The sequence below is a fragment of the Elephas maximus genome, chromosome X, assembly GCF_024166365.1.
Source record: "Elephas maximus indicus isolate mEleMax1 chromosome X, mEleMax1 primary haplotype, whole genome shotgun sequence".
In the NCBI taxonomy this organism is placed as follows: Eukaryota; Metazoa; Chordata; class Mammalia; order Proboscidea; family Elephantidae; genus Elephas; species Elephas maximus.
Window position 1 is genome coordinate 85,721,489 of NC_064846.1, and position 20,747 is coordinate 85,742,235.

At 36.7% G+C, this 20,747-nt stretch overlaps 1 protein-coding gene across 1 annotated transcript in view; it reads right to left on the bottom strand.

The window, feature by feature from the left end:
* Positions 1–14: 14 nt before the first annotated feature.
* The window catches only part of SH3BGRL (SH3 domain binding glutamate rich protein like), a 142,327-nt gene continuing 121,594 nt past the window's right edge, over positions 15–20,747 (bottom strand). Inside the window, exon 4 of the mRNA XM_049871976.1 lies at positions 15–498. Coding sequence (XP_049727933.1) covers positions 454–498 — 45 coding nt within the window. The 3' untranslated portion in view covers positions 15–453. The remainder of the gene's footprint in view (positions 499–20,747) is intronic.

Below are 20,747 nucleotides of genomic sequence, written 5' to 3' on the forward strand. Positions count from 1 at the left end.
ACACATCATAAACATCACCTGTAACTATTTTTTAATCACAATTACATCACATCAAAAAGGTACATATTCTTGCTCACTAAAATTAATAAGGCAATTTGAGAAGTAGAGATTCTTTCTCTCCTATAATTCCTCATTGTCTAACAAATTGAGCTACAGATACAGTTAATCTTCAATAATAATACCAAACAAGGGGACGGGTGTTTGCTTTTTAAAATCACTGAAGTACGGCAGACAATACTATTCCATGACATCTACTTAAAATTTTATGTTGATCTCCCATTTTCCTCACATAACATTCACATTTTAATCGTGTATTCATTTTGATTATTTGTATTCAAAACATCAACTAATCTATTATTTTAATATTAAGCCCATTTTTTTGAAGCCAAGATAATTTTCCCATTTTATAAAAGCAATGGAGACTCCTTTTTCAGGAAGTTTAAGTCAGAATGCTCAAGGTTCGTCTTGCTCCTTTTGCTTTGCCTGGGCTTCTGCTTCCTGAAAGGAAAAACAAACAAATCAGGTAAATTTAAATTTCACAAAGCAGCCACCCATGTGTATTTTGGTTAGACCAAATTTGTTTAGCTCTAATTCTAAGAATATTCAAAAACAGAATCTTGGTCATCAGAAAACAACTGCTTAAAAAAATTTAATAAAATATTATACAATAGAAATTTCTTCCTAGAAACTGATAAAGGACAGCCTAAGTTATTACTAATGGTTTGAAAACTTTTATAAAAGCAAGTAATTTAAAGTTAGATTTGATATCTTATTTAAAAGCATATTATGCACTACAAGTTTTAAACCAAGGTAGATGGATTTGTTTTTGGTATTAGCTGCCGTAGAGCCTATTCTGATTCATGGTGACCCCATGTGTTACAAAGTAGAACTGCTCCATAAGGCTTTCTTGGCTGTAATCTAGGCTGTAATGGAAGAAGACTTCCAGGCTTCTTCTGTGGTACTGCTGGGTGGGTTTCAGCAGTTGAGCACAAACCATTTGTGCCACCTAGGAACCTTCGCTAGGTGGATATATACTCTTAATTCTGCATAACTTAATTCTGCATACCTTTAAAAAATTACAATATCATTCCCCACGAAAGAATAAAATAGACTAGCTCTTAACACTCATTTACAACAGTTTAAGACTATTTTAAAGTTATTTTCTGATTTTGTTTCCAGTCCTCAGAGGTCTCAGGATTATTATATCTAACAACTTAGGAGTTATCAATCCTTGATCACTTTCTCTCTCACCATTGTTCCATAGCACCCTTCTCCTACTTAAATCATCAGCAAGTACTGTCAATTCTTCCTCTAAAATACCCAGAATCTGTTATTTTTTCTCTACCTCCACTGCTACCATCCTAGACCAAGCCACCATCACCTCACACCTGGACTTTTCCCCACTTCCATTCTTACCCCATTTCAACACATTCTCCATGAAACAACCTGAAAAATTATTTTAATAATTTTAAAATAGGTAATACATGCACCTGGTAAACACAGTGTTCAGAAATTAGCTTGAAAAAATCACTAGTCAACTGCAGCCTTCACTAAGTATCAACGGCAAACCCTGAGGAGTAGGAAAATAATTTTTTTTCATCCACACTACAAGGAAATCTCCTTTGAAGCACTAGTTAAGCATGGGCTATGCAACACAGTACTCAGTGTCCATGCATGATTTGAAGGGCAGTATTTGTGAAAACATTTAAGGAGGTCACCGAGCAGATAAACTATTACAGACTTCAATGATTTAAAAAAATGCAATCCCTGGGGGAAGGCAAAGAATCTGAGTTCTACAACTAAAAAAAAAAAAAAAAAAAAAACTACTACATTATAATTCTCAAATGTCCTAGCTAAGGCAGAAAACCATATGGCATACAAAGAAACATGAAAAGATGGCCCCAGTCAAAAGATCCAAAGGAAGAGACAAAAATAATCCCTAAGAAGGCAGGATAATGAGTTTAGAAGACTTTAAAAGACAATAGTAAATATGCTCAAAGAACTAAAGGAAAATGTGGATACTGAACTAATGGAAAACAGGGAAAAGATACAAGAACAAAACAAGAAATTAAATACAAAGACAGAAACTATAAAAAAAGAACCAAAAGACATACTGGAGCTGAAAAATATAATAACTAAAATAAAAAAAATTCACTAGAGGGACTTGACAGCAGATTTGAGCTGCCCAAAGAATCAGGAAATAATTGAAATTATTGAATTTGAAGGGCAACAAGAGAAAAGGATAAAGAAAACAAGTAAGCATAATGTAATTGTGGGATACCATCAAGCAAACTAATATATGCATCACAGAAATCCCAGAAGGATAAGAGAGAGGACAGAATAAATATTTGAAGAAATAATGGCAGAAAACTTTCCAGATTTGATGAAGGACATCAATCAAAAATCCAAGAAGCTCAATTAATTCCATGTAGGACAAACCCAAAGAGATTCACACCAAGACACATTATAATAAAAATTTCAAAAAAAGAGAGAAAATATAGAAAGCAGCAAGAGAGAGGCAAATGGTGACATGCAAGAGATCCTCATTAAGATTAAGTGCTGATACCTCCTCAGAAACTTTGGGGGCCAGAGAGAAATGGAAAGTCATATTAATAGTGCTGAAAGAAAACTGTCAACAAAGAATTCAATTGTCAGAAAAATTGTCAAAGCAAGGGTGAATTAAGAGACAGACTAAAGCTGAGGGAGTTCTTTATGACCAGACCTACACTACAAGAACTGATAAAAGGGGTTCTTCAGACTGAAAGAAAGAACACTAAACAGCAGCTTTAAGGCACAGAGTAACAGAATGGGTAAAAAAAAACAAAACAAAACAGGATCCATCAATATGGTGTCTACAAGAGACACACCTCAGAAACAAAGAAAGAAATTTATTGAAAACCAAAGGATGGAAAAAATATATATCAAGGAAACAGCTATCAAAAAAGAGCAGGAGTGGCAATACTAATCTCAGGTAAAACAGACTGTAAAACAAAATCCACCATGAAAGACAATGAGGGGCACTAAACCCACACTACATAATGATTAAAGGGATGATCCATCATGAAGACATAATCATAATAAATATCTACACACCCAATGACAGGGCTCCAAAACACATAAAATAAACTCTAACAGCACTGAAAAGAGAAATTGACATTTCCACAATAATAGTAAGAGACTTCAACACACCACTCTCGGTAAAGGACAGAACATCTAGAAAGAAACTCAACAAAGACACAGAAGATCTAAAGACCACAATGAGCCAACTTGACATATATAGAACACTCTACCCAACAGCTGCAAAGTACACACTCTTTTCCAGTGCACGTGGAACATTCTCCAGAACAGATCACATCTTAGGCCACAAAGCAATCCTAAACAAAATCCAAAACAATGAAATAATACAAAGTATCTTCTCTGACCATAGCACCATCAAAGTAGAAATTAACAATAGGAAAAGCAAGGAAAACAAAATCAGTTACATGGAAACTGAATAACATCCTGCTTAAAAATCACTAGGTAATAGAAGAAATCAGAAATAGAATCAAAATTTCGAGAATCAAACGAGAATGAAAACACATCATAGCAAAACCTTTGGGACACAGCAAAGGCAGTCCTCAGAGGTCAATTTATAAAAATAGATGCACACATCAAAAAAGAAGGAACAAAATCAAAATATTAGCTACACAACTTGAACAAACAGAAAGAGAACAGCAAAAGCAGCCCACAGCCACCAGAAGAAAGAAAATAATAAAGATCAGTGCATTAATAAATGAAATAGAGAGTAGAAAAACAATAGAAAGAACCAATGAAACCAAAAGTTGGTTCTCTGAAAGGATCAACAAAATTGATAAACCACTGGCCACACTGACAAAAAAAAAAAAAAAAAGACACGACGCAAATAACCCAATTAAGAAATGAAATGGGGGACATTACAACAGATTCAACTGAAATAAAAAGGATCATAACAGAGTACCATGAAACACCATACTCCAGCAAAAATGAACACCTAGAGGAAATGGACAAATATTTAAAAACACACTACCTACCCAAACAAACATAAAATGATGTTGAAAATCTGAACAGACCCATAACGAGAAGAGATTGAAAAGGTAATAAAAATAATTCCCAACAAAAAAAACCCTGGCCCCGATGGCTTCACTGGACAATTCTACCAAACATTCAGAGAAGACCTTACACCAATACTACTCAAACTATTTCAGAACATAGAAAAGGAAGCGATATTTCCGAATTCATTCTATGAAGCCAGCATAACCCTGATACCAAGACAGGAAAAGACACCACAAAAAAAGAATATTACAGACTAATATCTCTCATGAAAACAGATGCAAAAATTCTCAACAAAATTCTAGCCAATAGAATTTAGCATCCTATCAGAAAAATAATACACCACAACCAAGTAGGATTCATACCAGGTATGCAAGGATGGTTTAACATTAGAAATTCTATCAACATAATCCACCACATAAATAAAGGGAATGAATTACATGATCATCTCAATTGACACAGAAAAGGCGCTCAACAAAGTCTGACACTCATTCCTGATAAAAACTCTCAATAAAATAGGTATAGAGGGAAATTTCTCAACATAATAAAGGGCTAAACCAACAGCCAACATCAATCTTAATGGAGAGAGGCCAAAAACATTCCCCTTGAGAACAGGAACAAGACAAAGATGCCCTTTATCACCACTCCTATTTAACATTATGCTGGAATCCTAGCTAGACCAATAAGGCAAGAAAAAGAAATAAAAGGCATCCAAATTGGTAATGAAGAAGTAAAACTATCCCTATTTGTGGATGATATGATACTATGCATAGAAAACCCAAAAGACTCCATGAGAAAACTATTGGAATAGAAAGATTCAGCAGAGTAGCAGGATACAAGACAGACATACAAAAATCAGTTGGATTCCTATACAACAATAAAGAGAACAATGAAAAAGAAATCAGGAAAACAATACCATATTTAACAGCCCCTAAAAAAATAAAATACTTAGGAATAAATCTAACCAGGGATATAAAAGACCTATACAAAGAAGACTACAAAGCACTACTGCAAGAAACCGTAAGAGAACTACATAAATGGAAAAACATACCATGCTCATAGATAGGTAGTCTCAACATTGTGAAAACAACAATTTTACCCAAAGCAATTTACAAATACAGTGCAATGATCAAAATACCAACAACATTCTTTAATGAGATGGAAAAAGTAATCATTAACTTTATATGAAAAGTGAAGGAGCCCCGGATAAGTAAAGCACTACTGAAGAAGAAGAATAAAATAGGAGGACTTGCACTACCTGATGTCAGAACCTACTATACAGCTATGGTAGTCAAAACACCCTGTACTGGTACAAGGACAAATACATTGACCAAAGGAGCAGAATTGAAAAACCAGATGTAGATCCATCCACCTACAGTCACCCGATCTTTGACAAAAGTCCCAAAGTCCATCAAATGGGGAAAAGACAGCCTTTTTTTTTTTTTTTAACAAACAGTGCTAGCAAAACTGGATGTCCATCTGCAAAAAAGTGAAAGAGGGCCCATACCTCACACCGTACACAAAGAATTAATTCAAAGACCTTAATATAAAGCCAAAAGCTATAAAGATCATAGAGGAAAAAATAGGATCAACGCTAGAGGCCCTAATACATGGGACCAACAGGATACAAGCCATAACTAACAACACACAAACTCCAAAAAATAAGCTAGATAACTGGGATCTTCTAAAATTTAAACACTTATGTTCATCAAAAGACTTCACCAAAAGAGTGAAAAGAGAACCTGCAGTCTGGGGAAAAAAAAAATTGGCTATTACAAATCCGACAAAGTTCTAATCTCTAAAATCTACAGGAAGATCCAACACCTCTACAACAAAACAACAGATAAACCAAATTAAAAATGGGCAAAGGGGGGGGCGGAGCCAAGATGGCGGACTAGGCAGACGCTACCTCGGATCCCTCTTACAACAAAGACACGGAAAAACAAGTGAATCGATCACATACATAACAATCTATGAACCCTGAACAACAAACACAGATTTAGAGACGGAGAACGAACTAACACGGGGAAGCAGCGATTGTTTCCAGAGCCTGGAGCCAGCGTACCAGTCAGGTACGGCACGAGCACAGAGAGCGGCTCCACCCCCCTGAACTAACCCCGGGAGGGGGACCAGCCGGTTCCACGGGCGGCGTGGGACGCAGCCGGTAGGAGAAGTCCCTGGGAGGCAGTGACTGGTCTTGGAGCAGAAAGAGCAGCGTCCGAGCCAGGGAACCGTCCCGCAGGGATTTGGACTGGACGCAGGTACGGCATAAACACGGAGAGTTGCTCCACCCCCCTGAACTAACCCCGGGAAGGGGACCTGCCGGGTCACGCGGGCGGCGTGGGACGCAGCCGGTAGGAGAAGTCCCTGGGAGGCAGCGGCTGGTATTGGAGCGGGGAGAACAGCGTCCCAGACGGGACACTCGGTCACGGCACAAGCACGGGCACCTGCTCCACCCATCTGAACTAACCACGGGAGGAGGCCCAACTGGTTCTCGGGGGCGGCAGGGCCACGTGGCTGGAGGGACGAGAAGTCCCCGGGAGGCAGTGACTGATTTTGGAGTCGAGAGTGCACCGTCCCAGTAGGGGAGCCTCGACGCTGGGCATGGGGCTGGAAGCAGAGGATCCGACCGTGACTCCAGCGGGCCAGACCCCCCGGGGGCAATCTCCACACAGCCAGCACACATAGGCGACGCGCCCCGCGGGAATCTCAGATATAATAGTCATTCCAAGCAAGACAAGCAACTCTGGCTATATTCTGAGGTGCTACTCTCCTATCTCTCTGTTCCCTCCCCGACCCTCCCCAGGCGGCTTCATTAACATCTGAATAGCCTGAGCCAGAGGGAGAACTCTGATAGGGATCTGACTGCATTTTTTTTTAGCGGATTTTCTGGAAAAACTAGTTTCCCAGTGATGGCTCAGAGACAACAATCCATATCAAACCACTTAAAGAAGCAGACCCTGACAGCTTCTCCAACCCCCCAAACAAAAGAATCAAAATCTTTCCCAAATGAAGATACAATCTTGGAATTATCAGATACAGAATATAAAAAACTAATTTACAGAATGCTTAATGATATCACAAATGAAATTAGGATAACTGCAGAAAAAGCCAAGGAACACACTGATAAAACTGTTGAAGAACTCAAAAAGATTATTCAAGAACATACTGGAAAAATTAATAAGTTGCAAGAATCCATAGAGAGACAACATGTAGAAATCCAAAAGATTAACAATAAAATAACAGAATTAGACAACGCACTAGGAAGTCAGAGGAGCAGACTCGAGCAATTAGAATGCAGACTGGGACATCTGGAGGACCAGGGAATCGACACCAACATAGCTGAAAAAAAATCAGATAAAAGAATTAAAAAAAATGAAGAAACCCTAAGAATTATGTGGGACTCTATCAAGAAGGATAACCTGCGGGTGATTGGAGTCCCAGAACACGGAGGGGGGACAGAAAACACAGAGAAAATAGTTGAAGAACTCCTGACACAAAACTTCCCTGACATCATGAAAGACGAAAGGATATCTATCCAAGATGCTCATCGAACCCCATTTAAGATTGATACAAAAAGAAAAACACCAAGACATATTATCATCAAACTCACCAAAACCAAAGATAAAGAGAAAATTTTAAAAGCAGCCAGGGAGAAAAGAAAGGTTTCCTTCAAGGGAGAATCAGTAAGAATATGTTCTGACTACTCAGCAGAAACGATGCAGGCAAGAAGGGAATGGGACGACATATACAGAACACTGAAGGAGAAAAACTGCCAGCCAAGGATCATATATCCAGCAAAACTCTCTCTGAAATATGAAGGCGAAATTAAGATATTTACAGACAAACACAAGTTTAGAGAATTTGCAAAAACCAAACCAAAGCTACAAGAAATACTAAAGGATATTGTTTGGTCAGAGAACCAATAATATCAGATATCAGCACAACACAAGGTCACAAAACAGAACGTCCTGATATCAACTCAAATAGGGAAATCACAAAAACAAATTAAGATTAATTAAAAAAAAATACACATAACAGGGAATCATGGAAGTCAATAGGTAAAAGATCACAATAATCAAAAAGAGGGACTAAATACAGGAGGCATTGAACTGCCATATGGAGAGTGATACAAGGCGATATAGAACAATACAAGTTAGGTTTTTACTTAGAAAAATAGGGGTAAACAATAAGGTAACCACAAAAAGGTATAACAACTGTATAACTCAAGATAAAAACCAAGAAAAACGTAACGACTCAACTAACATAAAGTCAAGCACTATGAAAATGAGGATCTCACAATTTACTAAGAAAAAAGCCTCAGCACAAAAAAGTATGTGGAAAAATGAAATTGTCAACAACACACATAAAAAGGCATCAAAATGACAGCACTAAAAACTTATTTATCTATAATTACCCTGAATGTAAATGGACTAAATGCACCAATAAAGAGACAGAGAGTCACAGACTGGATAAAGAAACACGATCCATCTATATGCTGCCTACAAGAGACACACCTTAGACTTAGAGACACAAACAAACTAAAACTCAAAGGATGGAAAAAAGTATATCAAGCAAACAATAAGCAAAAAAGAAGAGGAGTAGCAATATTAATTTCTGACAAAATAGACTTTAGACTTAAATCCACCACAAAGGATAAAGAAGGACACTATATAATGATAAAAGGGACAATTGATCAGGAAGACATAACCATATTAAATATTTATGCACCCAATGACAGGGCTGCAAGATACATAAATCAAATTTTAACAGAATTGAAAAGCGAGATAGATACCTCCACAATTATAGTAGGAGACTTCAACACACCACTTTCGGAGAAGGACAGGACATCCAGTAAGAAGCTCAACAGAGACACGGAAGATCTAATTACAACAATCAACCAACTTGACCTCATTGACTTATACAGAACTCTCCACCCAACTGCTGCAAAATATACTTTCTTTTCTAGCGCACATGGAACATTCTCTAGAATAGACCACATATTAGGTCATAAAACAAACCTTTGCAGAGTCCAAAACATCGAAATATTACAAAGCATCTTCTCAGACCACAAGGCAATAAAACTAGAGATCAATAACAGAAAAACTAGGGAAAAGAAATCAAATACTTGGAAAATGAACAACACCCTCCTGAAAAAAGACTGTGTTATAGAAGACATCAAGGAGGGAATAAGGAAATTCATAGAAAGCAATGAGAATGAAAATACTTCCTATCAAAACCTCTGGGACACAGCAAAAGCAGTGCTCAGAGGCCAATTTATATCAATAAATGCACACATACAAAAAGAAGAAAGAGCCAAAATCAGAGAACTGTCCCTACAACTTGAACAAATAGAAACTGAGCAAGAAAAGAATCCATCAGGCACCAGAAGAAAACAAATAATAAAAATAACTAAATGAATTAGAGAACAGAAAAACAATTGAAAGAATTTACAAAGCCAAAAGCTGGTTCTTTGAAAAAATTAACAAAATTGATAAACCATTGGCTAGACTGACTAAAGAAATACAGGAAAGGAAACAAATAACCCGAATAAGAAATGAGAAGGACCACATCACAACAGAACCAAATGAAATTAAAAGAATCATTTCAGATTATTATGAAAAATTGTACTCTAACAAATTTGAAAACCTAGAAGAAATGGATGAATTCCTGGAAAAACACTACCTACCTAAACTAACACATTCAGAAGTAGAACAACTAAATAGACCCATAACAAAAAAAGAGATTGAAACGGTAATCAAAAAACTCCCAACAAAAAAAAGCCCTGGCCCGGACGGCTTCACTGCAGAGTTCTACCAAACTTTCAGAGAAGAGTTAACACCACTACTACTAAAGGTATTCCAAAGCATAGAAAATGACGGAATACTACCCAACTCATACTATGAAGCCACCATCTCCCTGATACCAAAACCAGGTAAAGACATTACAAAAAAAGAAAATTATAGACCTATATCCCTCATGAACATTGATGCAAAAATCCTCAACAAAATTCTAGCCAATAGAATCCAACAACACATCAAAAAAATAATTCACCCTGATCAAGTGGGATTTATACCAGGTATGCAAGGCTGGTTTAATATCAGAAAAACCATTAATGTAATCCATCACATAAATAAAACAAAAGACAAAAACCACATGATCTTATCAATTGATGCAGAAAAGGCATTTGACAAAGTCCAACACCCATTTATGATAAAAACTCTTACCAAAATAGGAATTGAAAGAAAATTCCTCAACATAATAAAGGGCATCTATGCAAAGCCAACAGCCAATATCACTCTAAATGGAGAGAACCTGAAAGCATTTCCCTTGAGAACGGGAACCAGACAAGGATGCCCTTTATCACCGCTCTTATTCAACATCGTGTTGGAAGTCTTAGCCAGGGCAATTAGGCTAGACAAAGAAATAAAGGGCATCCGGATTGGCAAGGAAGAAGTAAAGTTATCACTATTTGCAGATGACATGATTATATACACAGAAAACCCTAAGGAATCCTCCAGAAAACTGCTGAAACTAATAGAAGAGTTTGGCAGAGTCTCAGGTTATAAAATAAACATACAAAAATCACTTGGATTCCTCTACATCAACAAAAAGAACACCGAAGAGGAAATAACCAAATCAATACCATTCACAGTAGCCCCCAAGAAGATAAGATACTTAGGAATAAATCTTACCAAGGATGTAAAAGACCTATACAAAGAAAACTACACAGCTCTACTACAAGAAATTCAAAAGGACATACTTCAGCGGAAAAACATACCCTGCTCATGGATAGGAAGACTTAACATAGTAAAAATGTCTATTCTACCAAAAGCCATCTATACATTTAACGCACTTCCGATCCAAATTCCAATGTCATATTTTAAGGGGATAGAGAAACAAATCACCGATTTCATATGGAAGGGAAAGAAGCCCCGGATAAGCAAAGCACTACTGAAAAAGAAGAAGAAAGTGGGAGGCCTCACCTTACCCGACTTCAGAACCTATTATACAGCCACAGTAGTCAAAACAGCCTGGTACTGGTACAACAACAGACACATAGACCAATGGAACAGAATTGAGAACCCAGATATAGATCCATCCACGTATGAGCAGCTGATATTTGACAAAGGACCAGTGTCAATTAACTGGGGAAAAGATAGCCTTTTTAACAAATGGTGCTGGCATAACTGGATATCCATTTGCAAAAAAATGAAACAGGACCCATACCTCACACCATGCACAAAAACTAACTCCAAGTGGATCAAAGACCTAAACATAAAGACTAAAACGATAAAGATCATGGAAGAAAAAATTGGGACAACCCTAGGAGCCCTAATACAAGGTATAAACAGAATACAAAACATTACCAAAAATGATGAAGAGAAACCCGATAACTGGGAGCTCCTAAAAATCAAACACCTATGCTCATCTAAAGACTTCTCCAAAAGAGTAAAAAGACCACCTACAGACTGGGAAAGAATTTTCAGCTATGACATCTCCGACAAGCGCCTGATCTCTAAAATCTACATGATTCTGTCAAAACTCAACCACAAAAAGACAAACAACCCAATCAAGAAGTGGGCAAAGGATATGAACACACATTTCACTAAAGAAGAGATTCAGGCAGCCAACAGATACATGAGAAAATGCTCTCGATCATTAGCCATTAGAGAAATGCAAATTAAAACTACGATGAGATTCCATCTCACACCAACAAGGCTGGCATTAATCCAAAAAACACAAAATAATAAATGTTGGAGAGGCTGCGGAGAGATTGGAACTCTCATACACTGCTGGTGGGAATGTAAAATGGTACAACCACTTTGGAAATCTATCTGGCGTTTTCTTAAACAGTTAGAAATAGATCTACCATACAACCCAGAAATCCCACTCCTCGGAATATACCCTAGAGATACAAGAGCCTTCATACAAACAGATATATGCACACCCATGTTTATTGCAGCTCTGTTTACAATAGCAAAAAGTTGGAAGCAACCAAGGTGTCCATCAACGGATGAATGGGTAAATATTGTGGTATATTCACACAATGGAATACTACGCATTGATAAAGAACAGTGACGAATCTGTGAAACATTTCATAACATGGAGGAATCTGGAAGGCATTATGCTGAGCCAAATTAGTCAGAGGCAAAAGGACAAATATTGTATAAGACCACTATTATAAGATCTTGAGTAATAGTAAACCTGAGAAGAACACATACTTTTGTGGTTACGAGGCGGGGAGGGAGGGAGGGTGGGAGAGGGTTTTTTATTGATTAATCAGTAGATAAGAACTGCTTTAGGTGAAGGGAAAGACAACACTCAATACATGGAAGGTCAGCTCAATTGGACTGGACCAAAAGCAAAGAAGTTTCCGGGATAAAATGAATGCTTCAAATGTCAGCAGAGCAAGGGCGGGGGTCTGGGGAACATGGTTTGCGGGGACTTCTAAGTCAATTGGCAAAATAATTCTATTATGAAATCATTCTGCATCCCACTTTGAAATGTGGCATCTGGGGTCTTAAATGCTAACAAGCGGCCATCTAAGATGCAGCAATTGGTCTCAACCCACCTGGATCAAAGGAGAATGAAGAACACCAAGGCCACACGACAACTAAGAGCCCAAGAGTCAGAAAGGGCCACATGAACCAGAGACCTACATCATCCTGAGACCAGAAGAACTAGTTGGTGCCCGGCCACAATCGATGACTGCCCTGACAGGGAGCACAGCAGAGGACCCCTGAGGGAGCAGGAGATCAGTGGGATACAGACCCCAAATTCTCATAAAAAGACCAAACTTAATGGTCTGACTGAGACTGGAGGAATCCCGGCGGCCATGCTCCCCAGACCTTCTGTTGACACAGGACAGGAACCATCCCCGAAGACAACTCATCAGAAATGAAAGGGACTGGTCAGTGGGTGGGAGAGAGACGCTGATGAAGAGTGAGCTAATTATATCAGGTGGACACTTGAGATTGTGTTGGCAACTCTTGTCTGGAGGGGGGATGGGAGGATAGAGAGAGAGGGAAGCAGGCAAAATTGTCACGAAAGGAGAGACTGAAAGGGCTGACTCAAGAGGGGGAGAGCAAGTGGGAGTAGGGAGTGAGATGTATGTAAACTTATATGAGACAGACTGATTGGATTTGTAAACGTTCACTTGAAGCTTAATAAAAGTTATTAAAAAAAATGGTCAAAGGAATGAAAAGACACTTCACCAAAGAAGACATTCAAGCAGCCAACTGATACATGTGGAAAAACTCAGGATCACTAGCCATAAAAAAAAAAAAGCCATTAGAGAAATGCAAATCAAAACCACAATGAGATACTATCTCACTTCAGCATTATTGGCATGAATCAATAAAACAGATAATAACAAATGAAGAAACTCTGAGAATGGTGTAGGATACAATCAAAAGCAAAAATTTGCAAGTGATAGGAGTTCCAGAACAGGGAGAGAAAACAGAAAACACAGAGAAGATCACTGAAGGTTGAAAAAGGAGTGTTAACATGTCATGGGGTTGTTAACCAATGTCATAAAACAATATGTGTACTGACTGTTAAATGAGAAACTAGTTTGTTCTGTAAACCTTCATCTAAAGTACAATAAAATAGATACACATTAGACCCAAAGACACAAATAGGCTGAAACTGAAAAGATGGAAAAAAAAATTCCATGCAAATGTTAATCAAAAGAGAGCTGAGTGTAAAGCACTGGAAACAGAATGACCAGAATGCAACTAAAAAGAATATTGACACATCATGAATAATGTAACTAATGTCACTGAACACTCTGTATAGAAATTGTCAAATGGGAACCTAACTTGCTGTGTAAACTTTCACCGAAAACACAGTAAAATATTAAAAAAAAAAAAGAGAGAGAGAGAGGGAAAGAGAGCTGGAGAGGTTATAGTCATATTAGACAAAATAGACTTTAAGTCAAAATCTGTTTCAAGAGACAAAGAAGGGCATTATATAATGATAAAAGGATCAATTCATCAGGAAGATATAACAATTATAAACAGATATGGACCCAATAAGACAGCCCAAAATATATGGGACACTGAACAGAACTGAAGGGAGAAATAGGCAGTTCTATTAGTTGGAGACTTTACTACACCCCTTTCACTAGCAGAGAAAACCTCTAGAAAAAATATCAGTAAAGAAATACAGGATTTGAACAACAGACATAACAGATATAAAATCACTCTACCCTACATCAGAACAATACATGTACTTCTTCAGGAACATGGATCATTCTCCAGAATAGACCACATGATAGTTAACAAAACACATTTCATTAATTTTTTAAAAAATTGAAATCATACAAACTGTCTTCTCCAACCAAACTGGAATAAAACTAAAAATTAATTACAGAAAGAAAGCTGTAAAATACTCGAATATGTAGAAATTAAACAACACACTACTAAACAACCAATGGGTCAAAGACGAAATCATAAGGGAAATTAGAAAATTCTTAGAGGAGAAAGAAAATGAAAGGGTAACACATCAAAATTTATCGGATGAATGGAGACTGCTCAAAAGGAAATTTATTCCTGTAAGTGCCTACGTTAAAAAGGAAGAAAGATCTCAAATCAATAAGCTAACTTTACAACTTGAGGAACTAAAAAGAGAAAAGCAAACTAAGCCCAAAGCTAACAGAAGGAAGGAATATAACAAAGATCAGAGTAGAAATAAATGAAATAGAGAATAGAAAAATAATAGAATCAATGAAGCCAGAAGTTGGTTCTCTGAAATGATCAATGAAATAAAAACCTTTGGCTATAAACCACCAAAAAAAAAAACAAAACAAAACAAAACTTTTTTTTTTTTACTAACAAAAAAAAAGCAAGAGAGAAGATGCAAATAACTAAAATCAGAAATAAAAAAATAAAAGTTTGGACATTACAACCAACTCTACAGAAATAAAAATTATTATAAAAGAATACTATGAATACGCCAACAAATTAGATAACTTAGATGAAATGGAAAAATTCCTAGAAACACTTAAACTACCTAAATTGATTTAAGAAAAAATAGAAAATATCAACAGATCCATAACAACTGAGGAGATTGAATCAAAAATCAAAAATCTCCCAACAAAAAATGTTCTGGACCAGATGGCTTCAAAAGAGAATTCTAGCAAACATTTAAAGAAGAATTGGCATGAATTCTTCTTAAACTCCTCCAAAAAATAAAAGAGGAGGGCACACTTCCTAATTCACTATATGAGGCCAGCATAACCCTGATACCAAATCCAGACAAAGACACTACAATAAAATTACAGACCAATATTCGTTATGAATATAGATACAAAAAATCCTTAAAAAAAATCCTAGCATAACAAATTCAATACCATATTAAAAGTATTATACACCATGACCAAATGGTATTTATCCCAGGAATGCAAGGGTGGTTCAACATTAGAAAATCAATGTAATAAAACACATTAATAGAACAAAGGATAAGAACCACATGATCATCTCAATCAATGCAGAAAAGGCATTCAACAAAATCAGTCTTTCATGATTGAAAAAAAAAAGTTTAGCAAGCTAGGAATAGACATGCATTTGTTTAAAAGGGGATTTATGAAGAACTTAAAGCTAACACCACACTCTATGGAGAAAGACTTAGAGTTTTCTTGTGAGATCTTGCTCTCATCACTGCTATTTGATACTGTGCTGGATGTTTTAGTCAGAGCAATTAGGCAATAAAAAGAAAAAAAAAGAAGCATCCTAATAAAAATCAAGAAGTAAAACTATATTTCTAGAGTACATGATCCTATATATAAAATTTTTAAAAAATCCACAAGAAAGTTACTAGAGCTAATAAATAAATTCAACAAAGTTGCAGGGTACAAGGTCAACACACACACAAAAAGTTAGATTTCTATATACTGGCAATGAGCAATCTGAAAAGGAAATAAGAAATGAATTTCATTTACAATAGCATCTAAAAGAATAAGATACTTAGGAATAAATTAACCAGGGATTAAAAGTCTTATAAACTAAAAACTATAAAACATTGCTGAAATAAATTAAATAAGTCCTAAATAACTGGAAACTCATTGCGTGTTCATGGATTGGAAGACTTAATATTGTTAAGATGTAAATATTATACAAAGTGACCTACAGATTCAACACATTCCTATCAAAATTCCAGCAGCCTTATTTGCAGAAATGGAAAAGTCTTCTTGCAGAAATCTATATGTAATTGTAAGCAAGGGGCCTCTAAAAGCCAAAGCAATCTTGAAAAAAGAACAAAGTAGGAGGATTCACACTTCCTGATAACAAAATCTACTATAAAGCTACAGTAATAAATACAGACTTGTATGGGTATAATAAAGACACAGAGAAAAATGGAATAGAATTGGGAGTCCAACAAATAAACCCATATATCTATGGCCAACTGATTTTTGATAGGGGCGCTAAGATCATCCAATAGTGAAAGAATATTCTTTTCAACAAGTTATGCCGGAACAACTGGATCTCCATTTGTACAAGAATGAAGTTGGATCCATACCTCACACCGCAAATGGTCCCTTGGTATCTGCAGGGTATTGGTTCCAAGACCCACATATGAAAATCTGGGGATGTACAAATCCCTTATATAAAATGGTGTGGTATTATTATTATTTCTTGACGTAGTGCAGGAATGAACAGTGTTTCACTTTAAAGTGGAATAGCGATGGACGGGCCAGGATAGGGCGGACGCATGAGGCGTTGGGTCAAAGTAGGCACTTTTAAGGACAGCAGCATCCAGGCCCTCATGCCACAGCTTGCCCTCCGAGCCAGGGGTCCTTCAGATAGGAGGTCCTGGGTGAATTTGGACATTGGAACACACACCATGCAGACACTGGTAGGCCCTGGGCCTACCCAACTTTGTTCTCTCTTGCCGGACTCGAGACCTCTGCTGCAAACATGCTCTGCTAGGTCCTCGGTCAGGCCAAGAAACACCCGAGTGTACGCTCACAACCCCACTCCTAGTGTCCTCACTTGTCCAAACTGTGTCTCGGGGTGTGGCTGTCTCCGTCCACCTGGGAGCTTTTTCCTTCACAGCCACATACCTTTCCTCCAGTGAGAACCCTGTCTTGCTTGTGTTGCACTCCGTGTTGCCCCCAGGCCCTTGAGCTCTTTTTTCCCCTCCTGAATATTTTCTACCTGCGCTTGGCTGAATCCCCGATGCAGAACCCGTGGAGACGGAGGAGGACTCCATACGAAAATTATCTCAAAATGGATCAAACACCTAAACATAAGAACTAAAACCATTAAACTCTTAGTTTTTCACAATGGATTCTTAGATTTCACACCAAAAGCACAAGTGACAAAAGACAAAATTGATGAACTGGAGTTCGTTAAAATTAAAAACTTTTGTTCATCAAAGGACTTTATCAACAAAGTGATGAGGCAACTTACACAATGGAAACCCTACCCTATAAGCATTTAATACCCAGGATATAAAAAGAACTCCTCCAATTCAACAACAAAAAGACAACCCAATCTAAAAATGGACAAAGAACTTGGATAGATATTTCACCAAAAAAGATATACATATGTCCAATAAGCACATGTAAAGATGCTCAATGTCATTCATTAGTCATTAGGAAAATGCAAATCAAAACCACAATGAGATACCACTTCATATCCACTAGGGTGGCTATTATCAGAAAAACGGAAACTAACAAGTGCTGACAGGTATGTGGAGAAATTGGAACCCTCACACATTTGTAGTGGGAATGTAAAATGGTGCAGCCACTGTGGAAAACAATTTTGCCGTTCCTGAACAAGTTAAACACAGAATTACCATATGAGCTAGTAATTCCACTCCTAGGTATAACCCAAAAGAACTGAAAACAGGGATTCAAACAGATACTTGTTCAACAATGTTCACTGCAGCATTATTCACAATAGCCAAAAGGTGGAAACAACCCAAGTATCCATCAACAGATGAACAGATAAACAAAATGTGAATTAAACATACAGTGGAATATTATTCAACATAAAGAGAAATGTGTTCTGATACATGCTATGGAATGAATGAACCTTGAAACATGCTGAGTTAAGTCAGTCAGATGCAAAAGGACAAATATTGTATGATTCCAATTATAAGAAATATGTAGAATATGCAAATGCATAGAGACTGCAGTTTATTAGTGGTTAATAAAGGTGGGTGGGAAGGGCAAATGGGGCGATATTGCTTAAGGGGTACCGAATTTGTGTTAAGGGCAATGAAAAAATTTGGAAACAGATAATGGTGATGTTTGCACAACATGGTGAATGTAACTAATGTGACTGAATTTTACAAATAAAAATGGCTGAAATGGCAAATGTGTGCTATATATATTTCACCACTATATATATTTTTTTTAATTTGCAAAGAATAATATTTTTAAAAGTATCTTGTGTTGAGGAGGGCATGGGGACAAATAAGCACATCCTTGCATTGTTAATACTTATGTAGTATGATGCCATCTTTGTGAACGACAATTGCCAACACTTATCTAAATCTTAAGTAAAATACACCTTTAGAGCTATTAGTTTCACTTTTAGGAATTTATTCTACAGGTGTACAAGTGTGAAAACACACATGTAAAAGGAAAGTCATTATAACATTTTTTATAATAGCAAACAGTAATAATAACCAGAAAACAACCTACATATTATAACTCATAGGGGAAGTGTTAAAGCAGTGTATATCCAAAAACGGAATACTAAATTGCCCTTAGAAAGAATGGAGAAATATATGTTGTTGTTGTTGCTGTAATCTGCCACTGAGTCATCCCCCAATTCATGCACAATGAATGTTGTGATCCATAGGATTTTCACTGGTTAATTTTCAGAAGTAGATCACCAGGCCTTTCTTCCTAGTCTTCCTTAATCTGGAAGCTCCACCGAAACCTGTTCAGTATCATAGCAATGCACAAGCATCCACTGACAGACAGGCAGTAGTGACTCATAAGGCGCATCAGCTGATAATCAAACCAACGTCTCTGGCACAGAAGGCAAAAATTCTACCATGGAACCACCGTTGCCCTCAGGAATTTATAAATACTGTTAAGATATACCAAGCAAAAAAAAAAAAAGTCACAACACTTAACAGTATGCATAGTATTATTCTATTTGTGTTAAAAACTTTAATTAAAAATAGAAAAATATATTCACATATATCCTTGTTTTCTTAGGTATGCAATTTCAGTAAACTGTATAAGAAATTGCAAAGCCTTTACATTACTGTCCCTTTTTTTTTTTACTGTGATAGCATCTATTTTTTTAATTAGTAAAAATAAAATTTTTAACAAGCTAGTGAAGTACAAAAAAAAGGATTATTCTGTAAACTGCACCTCATTATTAGATCCAGTAAGAAAAGAGAAGGCTAAACTTAAAATAACTCAACAGCACTCAACTTTTTTTTTTAAATGTCAGCACAAAAGTTCACTCAGTGGATTCGGTATTTTTGTTAGCTCTAGTGCTGGGCATTCAACTTGTCTCCAATGTTTCAGAATTATACATAACATTTTGATTCAGATTTTTATCAATATAGTTCATTTACTGGATGAATTAGTTTGGTTGACACTATTGTTAGACATTTAACTTGTTTCCAAAGTTTTAGGATTATAAATAACATTTTGATTCATATTTTTATCCACGAAGCTTTTTCTATATATAAGATTATGTATTTAGGCTATAATACCCATAGTGAAATTAATGGGTCAAGGAGTATAAACATTTTTGAAGTTATTGATACATATTTGCCATTCTGGTTTTCAAAATGGAATACCAGAGTCCAGAGTACTTAGAAGAAAACATAGGCCAATGCTTCAGGACCTAGTTTTTAATGATAGATTCTTATATGTGACACCAAAAGCATGAGCAACAAAAGACAAAATAGATAAATGAGACTTCATCAAAATTAAAAACTTTTGTTCATCAAAGGACTGTATCATAAAAGTGATGACACAACCTACTGGCTGAGAAAAAAATCTGAGGCAACGATATGTCTGATAAGGATTTAATATCCAAAATACTATATATTTACTGCACCCTTCCCCCACAAGGTACCCTCTGAAGAGCCACCATGCTGATCCTCTTCCACAGGTTGCTGCAAAAAAAAAAAAAACTAGCATAGCACCCTTACAGAAATACCTTGCAAGAGGGAGGGTGCAGCCAGCAAACAAACATAGGTGTGCATCTTTGTGTAAAAATATGGTATACATACTAAAAAAAAAAAACCTGTAACTCGGTAAAAAACAACCCAATTAAAAAATGGGCCAAGGACTTGAATAGACATTTCACCAAAGAAAAACAAATGGCCAACAACCACATGAAAAGATGCTCAATGTCATTAATCATAAAGTAAATGCAAATCAAAACTACAGTGAGATATAATTCACCCCCACTAAAAACTTAACAAGGCTATGATTTAAAAAAATGGAAAAAAAAACATGTTGGTAAGGATGTGGAGAAATTGGAACCCTCATTCATTGCTAGAGAGACTGTAAAGTGGTACAGCTACTGTGGAAAAGTTTGGCAGTTCCTAAAAAAGTTAAACATAGAATTCCCATACAATCCAGCAATTCCATTCCTAGGTGTATATCCAAAGAATTAAAGGCAGGAACACAGATACATCTATACCAGTGTTCACTGCAGCACTATTCACAACAGCTAAAAGGTGGAAACAAC